At 39.2% G+C, this 13,317-nt stretch overlaps 1 protein-coding gene across 1 annotated transcript in view; it reads left to right on the plus strand.

Annotated features, from left to right (window-relative positions):
• Nucleotides 1-13,317, plus strand: part of prkdc (protein kinase, DNA-activated, catalytic subunit) — a 210,313-nt gene that overhangs the window by 117,505 nt on the left and 79,491 nt on the right. Inside the window, exons 47-52 of the mRNA XM_048528582.2 lie at nucleotides 614-754; nucleotides 1,191-1,310; nucleotides 2,258-2,401; nucleotides 3,344-3,495; nucleotides 4,620-4,751; nucleotides 12,779-12,884. Of these exons, the coding sequence (XP_048384539.2) occupies nucleotides 614-754; nucleotides 1,191-1,310; nucleotides 2,258-2,401; nucleotides 3,344-3,495; nucleotides 4,620-4,751; nucleotides 12,779-12,884 (795 nt within the window). The remainder of the gene's footprint in view (nucleotides 1-613; nucleotides 755-1,190; nucleotides 1,311-2,257; nucleotides 2,402-3,343; nucleotides 3,496-4,619; nucleotides 4,752-12,778; nucleotides 12,885-13,317) is intronic.

Genomic DNA, 13,317 nt, shown 5'->3' on the forward strand with positions numbered 1-13,317 from the left:
CATTTAATCTCTACACTTGTTATAATCTTGTCAGTTTCTGGAGTATTGAGCCTTATTGTAAGATTTCATTCTACCTTAACCACTCTTTAAACTCCTTGACATTGAAGGGGTTCAGAATTTGTTAGAGCCACCCTTTTTCTTCAACAGAATATGCTTACTGTCAACTTTCACTGCATTTTCCACGAATGCTTGCATTCACCTGCAAGCAAATTAGCTTTTTCTAAATGTAATCTATTTTTCGAATCACCCTGTTCAGAGATGTTATTACATACCTCTGGAGCAGGTGGGACTTGAACCCAGGCCTGTCAATCTAGGGGTAGGGCCTCTACCTCTGCACCATAAGGGTGCCACAGTTTACCTTTAAAAGTAGTTGTTTCCAATCTACTACAGCTGAATCACATCAGATTTGAATCATCATACGACAGGAACTGTTTGAACACAATCTAGTGTTTCTTGGCGAGTCAGATGTTGTGAAAGGGTGAATTTTCATTTATGTTGACCCTTTGATTCATTTTATGCATTTTTGGAAAAGTGTTTTTAATTATAGTAGTATTAAAATAATGACAAATTGGAATGTTTAAGGCCTCACAAAGTAACTTCTCTATTCCTGCAGGAGTGGACAGAGTCAAATATTACACAGAATGACATTGTGGAACTCGAGATGGATGATATGAACCAACACGAATGTATGGCAACCATGACTGCTTTAATCAAACACATGCAGAAGACTAACATCACACCTAAAGTTGAAGAGGTAAGGAAACCAATTGTAATATGACAGATTGTCGTTAAAAACTAATGTCCATTAGGGAGGATTCTGTCATCCTTACCAGGTCTGGTCAACATGTGACTTCAGATCCACAGCAACATGGTTAAACTCTTAACTGCTCTCTAGGCAGTTAAGGATGGGCAATAAATGCTAGTCAGCATTGCGCGCATCCTGTGAATAAATTTCAAAAATTCTCAAACATGTCCACCTCATCAGAGTGCCAGCCTAGATTTTCTGCTCAGGTTTTCACAAAATTCACAATCTCTGACTCAGGCAAGGGGGATACCAACTAAGCCAAACTGACAGGGGGATGAATAATTTAATCATGACCTTTATAATTTTATTACTATGGCAAAAAATTGAAAGCTTGTATTCTTAGATTTAACGTTCAATTTATTTTCTTGTAATCTTTCTGTTGCAGGGGAAAATCCCACATGAGCTTCCACCATGGATGAAATTTCTGCATGGAAAATTGGAAAATTCTGCAACACCATTAAATATCCGACTCTTCATTGCGAAGCTTATTGTTAACACTGAAGAGGTCCTAAGTTTATAGGCTCTTTTTTAACTTGTTTTCATTTATATATTTGTTTCAATGTGAAATTCTTTGATTCACTATTTTGAGGTTTACTTTCTGCTTGATGTTCTGTTTATCAAGTTGGCAGGACTAGCTAACTCCAGTCTTTTCGTTTGCCCTACACTAACCTGCAATTAGCCACTCCAATATATGTCAGGTAAACTTGTCCTTGGTATTTTGTTTCTCCTCCCTTCTGCCAGGTACTGTTTGACATTCATTCCGAGGATCTGAATAACAGGTCAATATTAATACATCATAAGGATGACTCTTGCATTCTAACACTTAATCTCAAAAACCCAGAGTGCAAATTATTGTCAGTGAACAATGATTGGTTTTTAACAGGTTCATTTTCCAAAGGTCAGTTGTAGAATTCCACATTAAAATGTATTATTTAGCAAATTTGTGTGTGTTATAAACTCAATTTTGTTTACAGGAGCACTGTTACTGACCTATGGAAATGTATTACATATACAAATGGCCCTCAATAGTCAACCATATAATTGAAATCTTGGGTGTCCATGTGATACGTTTTCAACTTTACCATTATGAATTCCTAAGTCCATGTTTATAGTAGAAACTAAGTAAACTTTGCTGTAATTGCATGCTTTCTTACAGTGCCATCAACTTAGGGATTCTGGCAAGCAAAATTCAAATCCCAGAAGGCACATGTAGCCATATTTTCTTTTTCTTTTTACAAGTATGTGATGTACATATGTACTGCCAAAGCATGGAGCTTGCAGCCTGAGATACTTAGCAAAATATTCTGCTCCTCGATATTTTAATGAGAGTTAAGGATTTCATTAAACATAATTATGATGTGGAAGAATAGTTTCAATAAATATAGCTCTAGTCTGAAAGAGTTCATCTGAATTCCTTTGAGCTAATGCAAATTAAATCATATTCTTTTGTAGGTTTTCCAGCCATATGCCAAGGAATGGTTGGGGCCCCTACTGCAGCTAGTGGTTTCTGGAAATAATGGTGGTGATGGCATTCACTACATGGTTGTGGAAATTGTCGTTACAGTTCTATCTTGGACAAGTGTAGGCACCCCAAAGGTACAGGATAGCTTTTATGGATCTGTCTCATTATATTTGTGTCAAAAAAGAGATATATTTTGGTTTTCATGTCATTGGCTTCAAAAATACAAAGTTACAATTTCTTGTGTAATGTTCTCAACTATGTTTGGAGAGGAGTTAAATGAAAAGATACAGAAAAAGAGCAAGGAAATAGGAATAAAATTGATGACTATAGCTACAGAGTTAACACTTGCACTACATTCAGCATTTGTTTGGCCATATGACCTCATCATGTACTGCAATTCCAATTATTAATGTGAAAACTTGTCAGAATTTGCAATCTCTACAAATCTGACCAAATCCACAAAACGTATTCAGTTTTTAAAGTGCTGTTTTTAACTATATTTATCAATATCCCTGTTCCTATTCTCCTCTCTTGTGGCATTATAGATGCACAATAACTGCATCCATAATTTCAGGAGGGTAAGATCAGCCATAATACCTCAGAGTTCAGTTACATGGACAAACTGGACTTCACTTCCTTGGAGAAGAGGCATTTAAAGGGAAGTTTAATAAAGGGATTCAAAATTATGAAGGGTTTTGATTGACAAGTTAGGAAAAACTGTTTTCGCAGGTTGTAGGATAAATAACCAGACAGAAATATTTATGGTAATTGGCAAAAGAACCAGATGAGAAGTTATTTTATGGAGCAAGTTCTGATCTGGAATGCACTGCCTCAACGGGTGGTAGAAATAAATAAATTCAGTAGTAATTTAGGAGGACAAAAGTTATATGTGTCTTTGAAAAAGGAAGAAATGCAAGGCAGTGGGGTATGAGAAAGGGAGTGGAAAATGTTGAATAGTGCTTTGAAAGCTTTAGTACAGGGACAATGTAGACCCAATGGCCTCTGATGCTTTAGACACTTATGATAAGATTGCAGTATGATATTAAGAAATGCTAATTCTTAATTACTGTTGTCAGGGAAACCTGAAGAATGAGATTCTTACAAATCGTCTTCTGGAGTTTCTGATGAAGAATTGCTTTCATGAGAAAAGGGTGGTGTTCAGGCATAATCTAGAAATTATTAAAACAGTAGTTGAATGCTGGAAGGATTGTCTATCCATCCCGTACAGGTACGGCTTTTGCATTTGACTAGTTATTGGCATGACTTTTACATGTACAAATATGGTGGGGCAATATTTCCCAGTGGTCAGGCTGTGATAAATTAAGTGTAGAAAATTTTGGTGAGAGGAGTTGCAGCCAGAAACCAGGAATTATTTTTGAGCTACCAATTTTTTTTTTGGAAAAAATAGCATTTATATAGACCCTCTTACAAACTCATTTCAAAATGAATAGTAATTACTCACAGTAAGATCCCATAGCAGGAATTTGCAAATGACCAAATGGCCTTTATTGTGTACCTGAGAAGATAGTTGTGGTTTAACATTTCATCTGCAAGGGGGCACCTGAAGCAGTGCTGCATCTCTTGAATACTGCACCTGTCAACATTGATTTTATTGTCTATATTTCAACTGGCAGTTAAAAGCATGGCCTTCTAAATTGAGTAATAGCCATGGTTTCCTACTAGCACTGACCTCCCATGTAGAGAGAAGAAAGAGGGGGAAGCTATTCTGTGCATTATATCCATTCCAGCTGAAACAGGAGGGCCTAGGCCCGACATGTCAGCTTTTGTGCTCCTAAGATGCTGCTTGGCCTGCTGTGTTCATCCAGCTCCACACTTTGTTATCTCGGATTCTCCAGCCTCTGCAGTTCCCATTATCTCTGCTCAACCCCGCATCTCTTTCCATGTTTTGGGATGAAGCCCTGTTGGATGCAACATTTCAGGTGCATCTGCGAGTTTTTGTTAAATGATTCAAAGTTTTCCACTTCTTCCAGCCAATTTCCTCAAGGAATGCCACTACAAGTAGATTTAAGTGCATTCCCTCCCTCCTCTCCTCAAAAGCAGTTATCTTAGTTGTAAACCTCAGTTAAATGTCCCCTTGGCCACCTCCGTTCTGAAGAAAACAATCCCAACTCTGCAAATCTTCCTCCACAAATCAAATCTCTCTTTCTGGCAGCATCTTTTTGTGAATGAGCTACAGAAGTTGAAAGTATTTAGCAGAGTAGAAGGCAGAAAAATGAGGCGAAGTTGTTTTATCGAAAGTACCGTATTGTGGCATTGTGTTTGAATGTCTGTAAAAGCTCTTTGGCGAATGCTTTATCTTAACTTTTGAAAATGTTACTGTAAATTGTGCAGCCTGATCTTTGATCGTTTTGCTGGAAGGGATCCGAATACCAAAGACAACTCTGTGGGCATCCAGTTGCTTGGGATTGTTCTTGCCAATAACTTACCTCCATATAATTGCAAATGTGAAATTGACAGTGAAAGGTAATGTAAAAAGTAGTTTTAATATTAGCTGGAAAAATGTAATGGTTTGGAAACTATAAATCCTTTTACACTCACCAAAACTTCCATAGATCTAAAATTGCCTTTAAAGTAGGTCATTATAAAGAAGTTTTATTTTGGGCTCAAAATGTTAACCCTGCTTTTCTCTCCACTGCTTGACCTGCTGAGTTTATCAGTAGTTTCTGTTCCTATTTCAGATCTCTAGCATTTGCAGTGCTTGGCTTTTAGGATAAAACTTTGTTTAATAATGAAATTATATTTCATATTGCCCTCAGTTCGCATTGTTAACATATGTGTACAAATAGAATCAACATTGATTTGACATGTTGAATAAAATCTCAGTCTCCTAGCACCATTTATTTATGACATTAAGAAATAGTCTGGTCTGAACACCTATGATCCTGTAGGCTATTCAAGTGGAAAGTCAAACACTCATTAGACTTACTAACATGCAGCTATTTCTGATGCTACACCCGACGTTACAGACTGCTAAAGGAAAAACAAGAAGGATTTATGATTAAAATCCATTTATTTAAATTGTATTCAGATCTGTGCACCCTGAAATTTCACTAAATAGTTTTTGTTTGCCTATATCTCTTGAATAAATACAATGCTGGCCAGACCAACACTTGTTGCCTATCCGTAATTGGCTGGAAGGGTTGCTGTGGGTTTGAAGTCGCATGTAAAAGAGATTATGTAAGGATGGCAGAGGGCAATCTAATCATTTAATATAAAGGGGTGAACTGTTAAAGAAGAATGCAAGACCATGAATGCTGCTGTTGCCTTCATTGGGCAGTTGGATACAGTTGCAGTGCCTTGGACCAGAATGAGTGCAGGGAGTGTCACCAGCTGCAGCTCCTGGAAGTTCTCATTTCAGAGCTGGAGCATTAGCTAGGGACACAGTGGGACATCAGCAAGGCTGAGTGTATCGTGGATGGCACAAAGAGAAATGGCCACAATGCAAGCCAAGATTCCACAGGCAGGGAGGGAATGGATGACCACCAGGCAGATGGCACATGCAGTGGTGCAATATTTCCTAGTGGTCAGGCTGTAATAAATTAGGTGTAGAAAATTTTGGTGAGAGGTGTTTCAGCCAGAAACTAGGAATTATTTTTGAGCCACCAAGTTTTTTGAAAAAACTAGCATTTATGTAGAGCCTTTTATAGCCTCACTTCAAAATGACTAGTAATTACTCACAGTAAGATCCCATAGCAGGAATTTGCAAATGACCAAATGGCCTTTATTGTGTACCTGAGAAGATAGTTGTGGTTCAACATTTCATCTGCAAGAGGGCACCTGAAGCAGTGCTGCATCTCCTGAATACTGCACCATGTCAACATTGATTTTATTATCAACTGGCAGTTAAAAGCATGGACTTCTAAACTGAGTAATAGCCATGGTTTCCTGCTAACACTGACCTCCCATGTATAGAGAAGAAAGAGAGGGAAGAACATTCAACAGCAACGCAGGAATTTCCTGTGGCCATTCCCCTCCAATACACATGCCGCACTTTGGATACTGATTTGCTTTGATTTATTATTGTCACGTACTGAGATACAGTGAAAAGCATTCCATTGTATGCTAACCAGACAAATCAAACCTTCCGTGGGTACATGAGTAGTAGAACAGAATGCAGAATAAACTGTTACAGCTACAGAAAAGGTGCAGAGAAACATCGACTCTAACATATGAAGGCTCCATTCGTTATGTCTGTTAATAGCAGGGTGGATGCTGTTTTTAAACCTGTTGGTATGTGTTTTCAAACTTTTGAATCTTCTGCCAAATGGAAGAGAGTATAACTCGGGTGAGAGGGGCCTTTGATTATGTTGGCTGCTTTCCCAAGGCAGTGGGAAGTGTAAATGGAACTGGATGCTTTGCACCTGGACAGGACCAGACCTGATGTCCTGGGGGGGGGTATTTGCTCATACAGTTGGGGAGAGTTTAAATGACAGTGGCAGAAGGATGGGAGCATGTACAGGGAGACAGAGGGAAACAAGGGTAAATGTCTAAGATGGAATTCAAAATAAGAAAAGTGATAGGCAGAGAATTCAAGGGCTAGAATAAAACAGGGCCCCAAGGCAAAGTAATGTGAATGAGACCAAGAATATTGAAAAAAGACAAGCCTTAAGGCCTTGTATCTTAATGTATGGAGCATTTGCAGTAAGGTAGATGACTTGACCTTGGAAATATAGTTGGAATTTTGGAGACATCGCAAGGATGGGAACTGAATATCTAGGGATATTCAATTTGTGGGAAGAATAGACGAAAGGGAAAAGGAGGTGGGATAGCATTGATGGTTAACGAGAAAATGAATGTAATAGTGAGGAAGGATATAAACTCTGGCGAGTTGGAATCTGTATAGGTATAGCTTAGAATGCCAAGAAGCAGCAAAAAATAGTGGGTTTTGTATGTAGATCACTGGCGAAGGCATAGTTGGTGAAGGCATTAGACAGGAAATCACAGATACAAGCAGTAAAGGTACAGATGTAATTGTGGACCACTTTAATCTGCATATGGATTGTGTGAATCAAATCAGTAACAATACTGTAGAGGAAGAATACCCGAAGTGTTCATAAGGTGGTTTTCTAGACATCAGCGTGTTGAGAAATCCACTAGAAAACAGGTCATCGTGGTCTGGGTAATGTATAATGGGAAAGGAATAATTGGCATTCTAGCTATGCATGACCCCTTGGAGAAGAGTAACCATAATATGATGGAATTCTTTATAAAGATGGAGAGTGATGTTACTGATTCTGAGACTGGGGTCCTGAATCTAAATAAAAGAAATTATGTGGTTCAGGCTGGCTTGCCCAAATTGGGGAACATTATATAAAGAGATGATGGTAGTTAGGCAATGGCACATCACAGAATCCCTACAGTATGGAAACAGGCCATTCAGCCGAACAAATCCACACTGCCCGTCTGAAGAGCATCCCACCCAGACCCATTCTCCTACCCCTATATTTCCCATGTCTAACTCACCTAACCTAAACATCCCTGGGCACTATGGGTAATTTAGCATAGCCAATCCACCTACCCTGCATATCTTTGGACTGTGGCAGGAAACCGGAGCCCCAGGAGGAAACCTATGCAGACACGGGGAGAATGTGCAAACTCCACACAGTCACCCAAGGGCGGAATTGAACCCATGTTCCTGGTGCCGTGAGGCAGCAGTGCCAACCACTGAGCCACCGCACCGCCTCTATTTAAGGAACATGTAAAGGATCTGCAAAAATTGTTCATTTCGGTCTGGCACAAAAATAAAATGAGAAGGTTGGCCTAACCATGTTTAATGAGGGAAACTAGAGATTGTATTAGATCCAAGAAAGGGGTGTACAAATTAGCCAAAAAGAGCAGCAAGGCTGTGGATTGGGAGCAGTCTAGATTGTAATGAAGGAGGACAAAGGGACTGATTTAAAAGGGATGAAATACAAGAATAAGCTTGAAAACTGATTGTAAAAACTTCTATAAGTCTGTAAGGAGAATAAGATTCGTGAAAGCAAAAGGAAGTCCCTGACAGTCAAAAGCAAGGGAACAAAGTGATGGCAGACCAAATAAATACATACATTTATTCCGTCTTCACAGGAGGGCACGAATACTGTCCCAAAAATGTAGGGAGCACACAGTCTAGTGAGTGGCAGGAACTGAAGAAATCCGTATTAGTACAGTGTTAGGGAAATTGATGGAGTTGAAAACCGATAAATCCCCAAGGCCTGATAATCTACATCCCAGAGTATTTAAGGAAGTAGCTCTAGAAATAGTGGATGCGTTGTTGGTCACCTTTCATGATTCTGTAGACTCTGGAGCTGTTCCTACAGATTGGAGGATACCTCATGTAGCCACGCTATCTGAAAAAAGTAGAGAGATAAAAGGGAATTATAGACCACTTAGTCTGACGTCAGTGGTAGGGGGAATGCTAGACTCCATTATAAAAGAATTAATACCCAGCATTTGGAAAACAGTGACAGAATTAGCATGAATTTATGAAAGAAGTTATGCTTGAAAAATCCACAGTAATTTTCAAAGATATAACTGGTAGAGTTGATAAGGAGGAGCCATTAGATGTAATTTAATTGGACCTTCAGAAGGCTTTTGATAAAGTGTTACTTAAGAGATTAGTGTACAAAATTCAAGTGTATTGGATTGGAGGTGGTGAACCAACATAGATAGAGAACTGGTTGGCGGACCGGAAGCATAGAGGTGGAATTAGTTTGTCTTTTCTGGGTGGCAGGCGCTGACTTATTGGTTACCATAAGGATCAGTGGCTTTTTACAGTATATAGCAATGATTTAGATGAGGGAACTAAATATAATATTTCCAAGTTTGTAGAGACACAGCTGGATAGGAGGGTGAGCTGTGAGAAAGACAGAGATGCTTCATTGTGAGTAGAACAAATTGAGTGAGTTAGTGTCATCCTGCAATTGTACAGGTCCTTGGTGAGACCATACCTGGAATATTATGTGCAATTTGGTCTCCTTACGAGAATGGTCTTCTCTGATTCCTGGGATGACAGGACTGATGTATGAAGATGGACTGTATTCACCAGAATTTAGAAAAATGAGGGAGAATCTGTTCTAAACCTTTAAAATACCAACAGGACTAAACAAAGTAAATGCAGAAGCAGGGGTCACAATCTCAGAATGGGGAATAAGCTTTTTAAAGAGAAATTTCTTCACCAAAGAGTGCCGAGCCTACGGAATTCCTTGCTGTAGAAAGCAGTCAAGGCCAAAACATTGAATGTTTTCAAGAATGAGATATATTTCTTAAGACTGAAGGGACCAAAAGGTATGGAGAGAAAGTGAGAACAGGATGTTGAGTTGTGATCTTACTGAATGACTGAGTAAGCTTGAAAGGCTGAATGGTCTGCAGTTTCTCCTATTTCCTTTGCTGAAAGGAAGTTCACATTTGTGAACCAGATGGGTTTTTACATCTGTCAGTAGTTGCATGGTTGCCAATAGGCTCCCTTTTAACGGCAGAGTTTTAAAAATTGAATTTGATTTTCACCATCTATCACGGTAGGATTCAGACCCATGTACCTTGAACATTGGCCTGGAGTTCTGGCTTACTAATCAAATGACATTGCCACTCTGTCACTTCCTCTCCATGGAAATTGGAATGGTGATAATCTGTGAGATTTAATTACTAGCAAATAAAGATTTAATTTCTAAAAAATTCTATCAGTAGACTGTTAAATTGTGAAGAACAGATGCTGTATTTATTAAAAACTTTTTGTAATTAACTTCTTAAAATTACAGTTATCAGTTGGAGTGGGATACATCAGGCTAGCTGTCTTTTTGACAGAAACAAAATTGCTTTCAATGCGGATAATGATTCAGAACGTCTTTAAATTTCTTGCAGGTCAGGAGATCTGTTGTGAATGTTAAGATGTTTGTCTGTAACAAGCTGAGCTTTTAAAATCCTTGTTCCTGTTTGGCAAGGTTTGGGCATCAGGTTGTGGCCTCCACACTTCCTCCCTGGTGTTTTCAATTATTGTCCCAATGCAGCATAATCAATTAGACGAATGCTGTTTCAATTCCAGTTTTTGAGTTAGCATTGTCACTGGCAACAGCTGCATTTATTAGCCTTCCATAATTGCCTTTTGAGAAGGTGGCTATGATCTGCCCTCTTAGAACACAGGGTTCAGGAGCAGGAGTGGGCTATTTGGCCCTTCTTGCTTTCTCTGCCTTTTCATAACATTATGGCTGATCTTACTGTAGTCTCAGCTCCAGTTTTCTGTCGGCACCCAAGAACCCTTCAACTCCCTCTCTAGTGAAAATCTTGCTAATAGATTCAGTGACCCAGCATCCACTACCTTCTGGAAAAGAGACTTCCACGTTCCAATGACCCTCTGAGGAAAAAATATTCTCGTCATCTCTGCCTTTAAAAAAGAGACTTCTAGATTTTGTCTCCCTACATGAGGAATCCACCTTATTCAGTCCCCTCAAGATATTTGTTTTAATTTATACATTCATGGGATGAGGGCATCGCTGGCTAGGCAGTATTTATTGCCCATCCCTAATTGCCCAGAGGGCAGTTGAGAGTCGCCCACATTGCTGTGGGTCTGCAGTCACATGGAGGCTAGACCAGGTAAGGATGGTAGTTTCCTACCCTAAAGGACATCTGTGAACCAGAGGGACTTTTCCAACAATTGGGTCACAGTCATCATTAGATTGTTAGTTCCAGATATTTATTGAATTCAAATTCCACCATCTGCCATTGCAGGCTTTGAACCCGGGTCCCGAAGCCATCGCTTCTCTAAGAAAGTCTCCCTTTAATAAAGTCATCTCTACCTTCTTCTAAAATTCACTGGATATGGACCTAACCGATTATACCTTTCTTCAGGAGATAAGCCCTTCATCTCAGGAATGAGTCAATAAGCCTTTTCTGAAATGTTCCATGTTTGGTCTCAAATAAAGTGACCAAAACTTTACAGAGTTCTCCACGCATGCTCTCACCAAGGCATTGTACAGTAAAATTTTCTGCCATTGCACTTGAAGCAACAACAATCTGTTTGCCTTCCTAATCACTTGCTATGCCTGCAAACTAACCTCCTGTGATTCTGTATCTAGACACCTGGAACCCTCTGTCCAATCGAGGTCTGCGACCTCTGTCCACTTAAATAGTAAATTGCTTTTCTGTCCTTAGTGCCAAAATGAGCAGGTTCACATTTGCCATATTTTACTCCATCTGCCAAATATTTGCTGACTCACTTAATCTGTCCATAGTCATTGAATCATACAGCACGAAAACAGACGCTTTGGTCCAACCATTCCATAAAGAACATAATCCCAAACACTTTCCACCTCTTCTTGACAACCTCAAGAAGAGACCGAGTTGAATTATTCAGTTGTCTCTGCAGCTTCAGGCAGTTTGAAATGCTTCATTTTGTCTTTAGAACTGATGTGCTAGGTTTCCGCCAGTGTTGGCAACATGAATGTCTGTTGGAACGTCTTCCTCCCTCTAATTGTTAAATTGTCAATCACTGGATGTGGAGTTTTGAATCGATGTATTTATTGTGGGATTGATTTTCCTTCAGTGTGATATGTTGCTCATGGTTCATTTGTTTTTAACACTGCACTACTATGTTATAGCTTCACCAGATTGTTAGGAATGCCTGGCGCTGTTTCTGGAATATTGTTCCAGCTTCTGATTGAACTAGGTTTGGCCCTGATGTTGGAGTAAGACAGTAGTGATTGGATATGCTGGACTGTCAGGATACAAAGTTGTTGAATACAAATTCTGCTGCTGTTCAGAGTCCACAACACCTCATGGATCTTCAGTTTTCAACTGACAGCTCAGTTTTCAATCTGTCCAGTTTAGCATGGCGGTTGTGCCATGACAGATACATCTGAATCAGCTATATTTGTGAGGATGCGGTCAATTGTTTTCCACTTCGTTGTCTCACTATCTGCCACAAATCTATTTTGGCAGGTATGTCTTTCAGGATTCGATTAACTCAGTCAGCATTTGTATCTCAGTCTTTGCTTCCAGCCACCTGACATGCTGCAGCTTGTCTGTGCTGTTCTTCAAAGTGCCTCCCAAAACCATCAAGGGTAATCATATGTAAACTGCTTGGTGGAAAATGGACAGGTTCAGGTCACCTGCCTGTATTATACACACTCCAATTTTCGTCTTCATTGAAGGAACTAACCATCCAGTTGAGTTAGGTTACCATAATCCCTAATGTTCTTCATAGTTTTATCAGTCCAAAAAGGCTGGAAAGTAATCTTTATATTTTAATTACTCTGTCTTGAATGATGCACATTGTTTAACTGCTCAGATAATTGCACTTGGCATAAAGGGATTCAATTACGACACTTCAGGTTTGGCTCAAAAAGTGAAGGTTACAATGTTTGGAAAATATAGTTTGGAAAATGGGGGAGAGAAGCATTTGTTTATCAACAGCATATATAGTTTATAGTGATGCCTTGCGCTAAAAATTCTCAGAAAACTAGTTGATCAAAAATTATATTAGCAGATTGTTTTTATTTATGTTTTACTTCTGTCAGGTACTTTCAGAGACTGGTGCATAACATTACCTTAACGCGTTATAAAGAGGTCTATGCAGCAGCTGCAGAGGTCCTTGGGCTTGTCCTGCAATACTTAGCAGAAAAAGTGAGTACTATTACATTGAGGTAATTAACTAATACAACTTCTTTGTGCTTTTGGTGAATCATTTATTGGTTCTGTGTCTGAGTTTGCAGTGTCTTTGTGCCTTATATCAGTCTTACAACAGAGGCGGGTAAATGTGGATACAATTATTAATGAGCCTGCAGTTTTCTCTTTCTCATTCATGATCTTTCCTCTTTATTATCCTTTATCAGACGTCATAGCACGGTAAGCAGACCAGTATTGTCTCTGTTGACAAATGTGTTCCAGATTAGACCATTATAACTTCTGTCTGAGCTTTTTAGCCTGGCCTCTTGTCCTGCAGATGGGAGGTAAACAGTACAGTCACTGTTGGAGGAAGTAATTATTAGTCAGTAAGTACGATATGATGCCCTGATGGCACACTACTGTTATTAAGAATGTAAAGTATTTTCATATA

This window comes from Stegostoma tigrinum, chromosome 5 (assembly GCF_030684315.1).
Source record: "Stegostoma tigrinum isolate sSteTig4 chromosome 5, sSteTig4.hap1, whole genome shotgun sequence".
Taxonomy (NCBI): Eukaryota; Metazoa; Chordata; class Chondrichthyes; order Orectolobiformes; family Stegostomatidae; genus Stegostoma; species Stegostoma tigrinum.